A 9933-nucleotide genomic window follows, 5' to 3' on the forward strand; every position below is an offset into this window, starting at 1 on the left:
AGTGACAAAATGTTACCACTTACTATACCTTTTCCTTTTCCTTAGTTTAAATGTTACCACTTACTATACATTTTCCTTTTCCTTAGTTTTCTTCTTTTTAGTGTAAAGCCCTAAGAGACCTTGACATATCTTGGTATCTGTTTGATTGCACTAAGAAAGAAAATGTTAATTTGGACCTTTTTGAATGTCTCCAAAAGGTCTCTATCCTTATCCACTTCCTTCCTTGGTGTCAACCTACTAGGAAAGGAAGCTTTAGGAATGTTGTTAGGAATAGAATATAAGGAATTCTTATATACCTTTGAAGATGACGGGTCTTTTGTTTCATTTTTCTCATCATTTTTTACCTCAACTTGTGCTTTAGAAGGAAGAAGGTCGGGGCAATCATTTGACATATGAGCAGTTGGAGCAAGACTTCTTCCACTTCTAAGAATAATTGCGCTTACATTGGCTTGCTCTAGTTGGTCAGACAATTTTCCTTTGTTTTCCAATTTGCTTATAACCGACATCAATCGTATTATTTGGTTTATGAGATTATTGAAGTCAGCCTTTGTTTTGTATTGTAATAACTTTATTTCTTGGGAGAATTGGATCTAATCTCTTGAAATTGATGAATCTCCTGTTGATATTTAAGAGAGTTTCCAGCTAGAGTTTTTACTATATTCCTTGAGAAGAAGAAGAATGATGCAAAGGTCTTAATTCTTGTTGCCCTCGATTTCCCATTGCATGTGAGGATGGTCTCTCCATTTGGCATTGTATGTGTTGTTATTAGGATTGTACTTTCTATTAAAGCCTTCCAGTGCCTTAACCTCCAGTGTGACATTAGTATCAGTGGGTGTCCTAGAACTCTGCATACATAGTATACAAAAACTTGGTTTGTTGTCTTTAAACTCATTCGTAAATATGTCATGATAGGTTCTAATAATGCGACTCAGCTGACATCTAAGTTAGGATTATGCGATAAAAGATGCATGTCCTACCTATATGTTGCTAAATGCATAATAATCAATGTTTAGTACAAGGTTTCCTCATGTTTTGCCTAAGTGTAAGTGAAGCAAAGGGTTTTCTGGGTAGAAAATTAATTGCTCTTTGCTACATATCCGTCCTTGCTTACAAATGTCAACATAGAAAGTAGTCGTTTCTTGTCACATCATGTGAGGCCCTGGTCCAGAAAAAGGGAGTCCTATCGAAGAGGAGCCTTGCTGGAAAGATATTCAGGATAAGTGTAGATATAGGGCATTTTGCGATGAAGGATGCAAGAGGAGAAAAGGCGACGCGAAGAGAAATGTTTGAATCGAAGTTATGTCCCGTTATGGTAAGCTACGTGATGAGAATACAGCTAGCGAGGAAGAAGCATGCGATGGATGTCAAGCATTAGGCGTTTAGCGTAATAATGCGGGAAGAAGTACCTATGCCTAAGAGAGTATGGCAAAGAAGTAGGTGTTCTGTTGAGACGATAACACTACTCGGTGAGGAAAGTAAATACCTATTGCTTCCACATACAATAGAGAGTCAGGTGATTAAAGAGTTTAGCTTTCCAAGAAGAGAAGGCTGACGTCTCAAGAGAATGTCTAATCGCCATTGACATTTAGCCTATGAGTCGAGATTGGGTTGGTTGCATGACATGACGAATTGGTAAGACGACATGTGTAAAGCGTGAAAGTGATTCTTGGATGTGAAACGTCACTATAAATAGGGCCTAAGGCTGAAGCAAAAAGGGAGTTTTTAGAGATGTTAGATACTCTAAATAAATTACAAGAGAAAGCTTTGAGTGTTAAACGCTTGGTCGAGGGAACCGCTAGGCGAAAAGAGAAAGCTGAAAGTTGAGAAGGAAGGGTTAACCCTAAGTATTTTCTTGAGTGATATTTATAAATGAACAAATGTTTGTGAGTGATTTTTCATAAACAAAATAAATATCTTTGTGAGAGATCTTTGTAATCAATGATTGTTTTAATAACTTTTATAAGCAAAACATTTGTGAATCTTTCATCAAATGAAAGAAATGTTTTATGAATGATTTTCATAAGTAGTCAATGTTGTGTTTGTGAACGTGATAAGTGAAAGATGCATTCTATTGATGATTATTTAAGAGTATTCTTTCGTTGATGCTTATTGCCTGATATTGTTACTACTGTGATATAATGTGTTGAAAATAAACTATAGAGCTAATATCCCTTGTGTACTGACTGTGATGATTGTATAACGTGAGATGATGAGATCTATTGCAAGATGCTGGTAGAAATCCCAGGTAACTCGCATGACACTGGCTGAATGTGAATCCCAGGTCTAGGCGAGGGGAGAATTCCAAGTCAGGGCGAGTTGTCATGAAATCTTGACGCTGGATGTTGGTAAATGTGAATCCCAGATCTAGGCGAGGAATAATGTATGAGACACTAGTGAAATGTGAATGTTAGGTTTGAGAAAAGGTTTAAACATTACGAGATGCTGGTGGAAATCCCTTATAACTCGCGTGATGTTAGTTGAATGTGAATCCTAGGTCCAGGCGATGGGAAAATCCTAGGTCCTAGTAATGAGTTTGGAATGCGTTATGAACCGAACACGTGGGGTCTTATTGTGCTTGTTGTGATGATGATTTGATTGATTGTGGTTTGATGCGATGAGAACTATATGTTTGTGAATTGACCTTGATATTGTTATATTTGAAATTGTGTATTCTCCAAAAGGTATTTCTCTAACCCGTCACTCACTAAGTTCTTTTGACTTACGTTTTAAGTTTTCCTTCCTAGGTTGTTAAGCGTTGAAGCCAAGTAAAGGATGGACATCAAGCATGGAAGCCAAGTAAGTGAAAAGGAGGGTTGTTGTAGAAACTTGTGCGGCGTGAGAGCCATGTCATCCTGTCTCGCATTCAAGGAGCTAATTGGTAAGCATATCGCTCTTTGACGTAGATGGCTCAGTTCATAAGGAAGACGAGTGCTACACCTAGATTGATGAGGCCATGACCGAGGAGCAAGAGAGCCAAAGAACTGAGTCAAGTAAAGGAAGCCCTAAAGGCTGTCTTTTAAGTTGGGTTGTTGGGCACCAAGATGAAGGATGAAGTGAGATCTTTACACCTCTAGGTACCCCACCACAAGAAGCAGCGTTTGACAACAAAGTAAGAAGATGAGTGTTATACTCTTGAACACCTTGACACGAAGAGTAGCACACCTTAGTAGAAGAGAGGCGTGTAAACCAGAACTTAGCTTTATTGTTATGTTATTAAAGAGAAGAAGTTTACTTATTTTACTGCATTTTGTTTTGTGTTAATCACCTATAAGCTAAAGTTGATTAGAGTTAAGTATCAGTACTAGGCGATGGAGCTAGGTTTAAGAGTTGTTTTCTGCCGCAAAGAGTTGTGAAGGTCTCCAAGGTTCTAGTAAAGGGCTTTGCAAAGAGACAAGAAAAAGGAGTTGCTCCACTTAGTAGGCGTTCAGCTTGTCATCTCGTAGAGAGGTACACGATGAATTTCTAGGCAGCACGCCCCCATCTGGTCGCATGGAGTGACATTTAGGGTTTGGCGTGATACATCATCTCCAACTACCACTCTTGTCTTCTAGAGAATCATCTAGTGTAATGTGTTGTGCTGGCATCTCACCTTTCGACTTGCCAAATAGCTTCTTTTCGTTGAGTTCTTGCACACGATCCTCGCTTCATTTCTTATTTTCGCCATCTACATATAAAATACTTAAAAGCATAGTTAATCAGACGTGATAACTTATGTAAAGTGCATTATCTTAATATTGTAAATTTACACTAAAAGCTACACGTTTTGATCATTTATCTCACGTTTTGATTCCATTGTTTTACTTAAAAGGCCACAATAACTTGTGTTTCTACAAGTTATAAGACCCCCGAATTTATAACAACATTTGTGATCAAGCATAGCTCCACACCTAAGCCTTACCTTCCTCCTTGCATCCACTAAACTTCTCATGATGCAATTTAGTCTTACTTGCCACCTGGTTCCACTCTCGTCGCGTACTCCCCATTATGAAAATATGTCTAGGTTCAGAACGCGACAAGCTTAAATCTCAAAATACCCTTGTTCGTTCCCCAAAAAAATGTTATTTTCTATTTTTTGAAATGACTTAAATTTTTCGAAAAATTTGGTTCCTTTTTGGTGATTTTTTTTTTACTTTATTTTGATTTGGCCTTGAATGAGAAATTATTGGTATTGTATGAATCCATTATTCTCCTCAACTAGAATTCATCGCCACTTTTTACTTTTACTCAGATTTTTTAAGCTTTGCTTCTTATTAGTTGAGAGGCGACAACATTGAAGTTTTTATTTCATCTGAATTTGATAAAAGAATTTTTTTAATTTTACTTTATTTTTTACATTGTTTTAACTTGTGTTAAAACACCTTACGAAGATCAAAAGTTTTAGCTCGGACCTTGCACACCCCCAAATTTAGAAGACAACAAGATCCTCATTGCTGAAAAGTGAATGGTAAGATTTGTTGTTGAAAGATACTACAAAAGAGGCTTGACTTAAAGAATTTAAATGAAAAACTAAAGAACTTAAACGCTGGGGACGTGGACACTAAACTATGGGCGAGTGGAGTGGATTATGTTAGCTCACCCAAAGTTGGGGCTCGAATTATGGAAAACTTAGGATTAAGTTTTTTATCTCTCTTTTTCACGGTTTTACACTCCTCCCCCAATCATTCTCACCCTTTACTGATCATTACCCCATCCTTTTCAAATTTTTAGAGGTGGACGTCATGCACAATTTTCCACTTTTCTCCATTTTCCCACTTTTATTTTCTTTCTTTCTTTAATTTCTCTCTTTATAACACCTTTACTTTTTCTTGGTTCTTTCTTTTTTTTTCCTTTGTTTTCTCTTTCATTTTTCCCCATTTTTTCTTCCTAAAATATATATTTAAAATTTATTGTAGATATTTTTCACTTCCTATATATGCATTTTAATTGATTTTTTTTCCATGGTTTACTCATATATTCATAACTCTTCTCTTTACGTTCTTTTTTATTTTATTTTTCCAATATAATAATTTTAATAATATCAGTTTGTAATTATATATTTTTCATTATATGTGTACGCCAAAAATAAATTAGTGAAAACTAACGATTCAAGCTAAATTTATAAAATGAACGTAGTAATTAAAAATATTAAAGAAATTAATTTGAAGCAAAATTTTGTATTTCATGGAAAATATATATGCATGTAAACAAATATTAGTGCAAAAGGAAGATCGAAACTTAATTTATGATATGAATGTCGTAATCAAAAGTTTAAATTATTGTTAGAAACGTCGTAATTTGATGTACAATATATATGCACGAAAAAAATTATTAAACATTACGATTAATGCTAAATTTATTGGATGAATATTATAATTAAAATTATTTAATAAAATCAATTTTGTAAAAATTGTGTATGGGATTAAAAAAAAAAAACAAAAAGTGAAAAACAGACTATATAATAGAGTAGCACTATCGTGAATCACATGTCGCCCAAGACGTCCCCTAAAGTTATAGTTCCCGGCATAGAGTAGAGCACAAAACAAATGAATTGATAAGCGTACTTGTATTCCAGACCTCACCCACCAGCAGCGGCGGAGACTATAGACTCCGACGACCAGTCCTTGCGCGTCCGACCGACGTGCTCTTGCACTTTTCCTCGTTCCACGCGCGACGGCGGTGGTTCGGGGTCGACGAAACCCACTGATCTAACTTACGACGCGAGCGCCACTCCTAACGCCTTTGCCTGGACCTTTCTAACAATGTTCCTCTCTGTTTCAATGAGTTTCGGCGTTGACCGAACCTCAATTTGCCCTCTAATCAGTTTACTCACAATCATATGCAAGTTCGGACGTTTTCGAACTCCAACCAGCAACATTCGGAACCTTATGAGTAAGATATGGTAAGGACCATTGCTTTCATTTCTTTTCAATTTGGAGTTAATTGGTCGAATGGAACTCATCTGTTGCTTTGTTTGAGTCATTTTTGAAGTATTTGGTTTAAGGTTATTATTATTAGTTTTTTTCTAAACGGAGACAAAAACTTCTTTATGAATAAAAACTTAAAGTACAGATAGATTTATACAAATAGAGCAATAAAGAATAAAGAAGTAGGAGTTCTGTAGGAATCTGTGGCGCACAGGACATTTTAACTAGGTTGACCCCTTAACGCCAAGCATCAAATATGGAGTACAAACATAAACGAAGTCGAGGAAAGTATGTTAGATTAGTTTCTTTTTTGAAATAGCATATGTTTGATTAGTTTAGAACCTGAGGGGAACCTTCTGCTTTAGTTTTGGACTATTTTAGAGTGACCTATTAAGCTTTATGGTTGATTTTGAGTAAGTATGTACCTCTTGAACATTCCCATTTTCGATTAAGGTTTTTGTATTGAGTTTTAATTGTCACGATTTTTAAAACTTGAGGGTTTAATTGGCATAAAGAAGACGGGGCAATCTCTCTCCTTTTCTTTTCGGGGGGGTTCTAAAGTATGTTTTATGTTATTTGCGGATGACTGAAACTGAAGTGGTTTGTATATTTTTAGTTGAAAAGAATGTTTTGATTTGATGAACTCTTGTGCTCAAATTAATATTTAAAACTATATGTTTTGTTTCAAATGTATATGAAAGAATTTTGATTGAGTCGTAAGAACTAAATGTATATGCCAAGTTTTTGTTTTTGGGATTGTATGCTTATTTTGAGGTAGCCAAATGTGGACTTGACGGTATGCGATCTGTTTGAAACTTATTAGTGGTTTGACAATCCTTTGGAATGTAGATTTGTGTGTTTTGCACTCACATGGCCTCGCACTTAAGTAATTGATTGTTTTTTATTGCTAATCGACATATTTGACTGAATGAATGGAATGACTGTTGAACCAGTTGGGTAACCACATATGCTAGGCTACTTCAATTATGCATCTTTTCAACTCTGTTAACCAAGTATTGATGGACTGAAGTTCTGTTTGATTGAAAGTATTGACCACTTGTTAACTTTCTATTTGAAAGTATTGAAAGATTTTGTTTTATAATGGGTTTGAAAGTTTGTCTATGGAAGGTATCGAAAGTTCATTCGAATTTCTCCAAAAAAAAAAAAAAAAAAAAAAGTTTATTCGGGCATTTTGGGTTTTGTTGAAAGACTATTTGAAAGTTTTAGCTCAGAAACCATTAGTTTGTCAAACTTACTTATTTGATTGAAAATTTTTTACGCCGAAACAACTGTTTGTAGCAAAGCTTTAGCTGAAACTTTGCAAAGATGTATATTTTTTTGTTTACGAAAGTTTTGAAAGAAATGACTTTCAAACTTGATATGAGAATTGGTTATTGAGTATTTTTGTACTCATTTTTTTTTTTTGAAAATGTTTTCAGATGAAGGATCAGACGATAGTACAAAAAGAAGTGGGGGTTTGGCGTTCTAGTGCGATCAAATGCTGTTTATCTTAGGATTTGATAGTTTTACTTAGAAATTGTTTTAATAATTTGCTTCCACTCATTTGTCTATGTTGTAAAAGTTTGTAATGGTTATGTTCCCACATTGTTATTTTAATAGATGTATCGGAAAATATGGGCTGTTAGCGCTTTCTCATTCTAAACTCAAAACATTAAGATGTTTCCTCTTTGCTGCAAAGTATGGCACAGGTTTGGCTCCTTGTGCCTTCACGGAGTCAAATATGGCGGAAAGCCAAGATTGGAACCCTGCCACTGCCCCTTTCACTGGCGTCCTCCAAGACGAAGACCTTCTTCGAACGACCCACATTTCTTCTTCTGATGTTTCCTCTAGTTCTACTGGGCTCTATGTTCTGGACCTCATCAACTGTGGTTCTTTAGAACCCGAACGAACACTTTACAGTAAAATGCTAAACAAATGCACATACTTGCGCAAACTTAAGCAGGGCAGAGCCATTCATGCCCACATCCAGAGTTCTGCGTTTGAGAATGATCCGGTACTTCTGAATTTTATCTTAAACATGTATGCGAAATGTGGCAGTCTTGAGGAAGCACAGGACCTATTCGATAAAATGCCTACAAAAGACAGGGTTAGTTGGACTGTGCTGATCAGTGGCTATTCTCAGAGCAGGCGAGCATCTGAAGCTCTTGCTTTGTTCCCTAAGATGCTCCACCTGGGTTTCCAACCCAATGAGTTCACCTTGTCTAGCCTATTGAAGGCATCTGGGGCTGGCCCTAGTGACGACCATGGCAGGCAACTTCATGCATTCTCCCTCAAATATGGCTATGATATGAATGTTCATGTGGGAAGTTCATTGCTCGATATGTATGCTAGGTGGGGACATATGCGAGAAGCCAAAGTGATTTTTAAGAGCCTGGCTGCGAAAAATGTGGTGTCTTGGAATGCTCTAATTGCTGGTCATGCTCGGAAGGGTGAAGGGGAGCATGTGATGAGGTTGTTCTCGCAGATGCTAAGACAGGGTTTTGAACCTACACATTTTACATACTCTAGTGTTTTTACTGCGTGTGCGAGCTCTGGATCTTTGGAGCAAGGCAAATGGGTTCATGCCCATGTAATAAAATCTGGTGGACAGCCCATTGCTTATATAGGAAACACTCTCATTGACATGTATGCTAAATCAGGCAGCATCAAGGATGCAAAGAAGGTCTTCCAGAGGTTGGTTAAACGGGATATAGTTTCATGGAACTCGATTATATCGGGATATGCGCAACATGGACTGGGAGCTGAAGCTTTACAACTATTTGAGCAGGTGTTGAAGGCCAAAGTTCAACCTAACGAAATTACTTTTCTCTCTGTTCTTACTGCTTGTAGCCATTCTGGGCTTTTGGATGAAGGGAAATATTATTTTGAACTGATGAAGAAACACGGGATAGAACCACAGGTTGCACATCATGTAACAGTTGTTGATCTTTTAGGTCGAGCGGGACGGCTTAACGAAGCCAACAAGTTCATAGAGGAAATGCCTATGGAACCTACCGCAGCTGTCTGGGGAGCCTTGCTTGGTGCTTGCAGGATGCATAAGAATATGGATTTGGGTGTTTATGCTGCTGAAAAGATTTTCGAGCTTGACCCTCATGACTCTGGTCCTCATGTACTGTTGTCTAATATTTATGCTTCTGCTGGTAGATTGCGTGATGCAGGAAATGTAAGGAAGATGATGAAAGAGAGTGGGGTAAAGAAAGAACCTGCCTGTAGTTGGGTTGAAATTGAGAATGAAGTCCACATGTTTGTGGCAAATGATGATTCACATCCAATGAGAGAAGAAATCCAGAGGATGTGGGAGAAAATAAGTGGGAAAATTAAAGAGATCGGGTATGTGCCAGACACAAGCCATGTGCTTTTCTTCATGGATCAGCAGGACAGAGAAGTAAAGCTACAATACCATAGCGAGAAGTTAGCATTAGCATTTGCAGTGTTGAAAACTCCTCCTGGGTTAACCATTAGGATTAAGAAGAACATTAGAATATGTGGTGATTGCCACTCTGCATTCAAGTTTGCTTCAAAAGTCTTGGGAAGAGAAATCATTGTAAGAGACACCAACAGGTTTCACCATTTCCTTCATGGCATGTGTTCTTGCAGGGACTATTGGTAGCTTATAAGTTGTTGAATACTAAAATCTGTCATTTTATACCCTCCGATTCGAGAAGTTAGGTTATAACTTCAAAGGTTGAGTTCAAACTTACCAAGAACCCCGCGTCTCAAAGGGTTTAAAGGAACATGGTTCTCTTATCTAACATCAAATTTTGAACTCCATTTTTTATGGTTGTCTAGGTAGTTCCCACAAGAATAATATATAATACAAGTTCAAGTAAGAAAAAATATCAACAATTGATTGGTGAATGGTGATGTTAAATTATGGACGAAGCATCAAAACAGTATGAGGAAATTTGTATTCCCTGGTACTTAATTGTATTTGTAGCTTCCAATTGGAACCTCTTGGGTTATATTGATTATTATTTCTTTGTTATTAATTATTCATTAAGTGAATGCT

The 9933-nt window shown here is 36.8% G+C and overlaps 1 protein-coding gene across 2 annotated transcripts; it reads left to right on the forward strand.

Moving 5' to 3' along the window:
* The first annotated feature begins 5462 nt into the window (after positions 1–5462).
* LOC103502212 (pentatricopeptide repeat-containing protein At3g24000, mitochondrial) lies at positions 5463–9572 on the forward strand. 2 transcript variants are annotated; one of them, XM_008466062.3, is made up of 2 exons: positions 5463–5878; positions 7343–9572. In XM_008466062.3, the coding sequence occupies exon 2, from the start codon at positions 7492–7494 to the stop codon at positions 9532–9534; it is 2043 nt and encodes a 680-aa protein (XP_008464284.1). In that variant the 5' UTR covers positions 5463–5878; positions 7343–7491; the 3' UTR covers positions 9535–9572. The 2 variants fall into 2 exon arrangements, with proteins under 2 accessions (XP_008464284.1, XP_008464285.1); XM_008466063.3 differs by having other exon boundaries at positions 5477–5878; positions 7603–9572.
* Positions 9573–9933: the final 361 nt, after the last annotated feature.

This window comes from Cucumis melo, chromosome 12 (assembly GCF_025177605.1).
Source record: "Cucumis melo cultivar AY chromosome 12, USDA_Cmelo_AY_1.0, whole genome shotgun sequence".
NCBI classification, from domain to species: Eukaryota; Viridiplantae; Streptophyta; class Magnoliopsida; order Cucurbitales; family Cucurbitaceae; genus Cucumis; species Cucumis melo.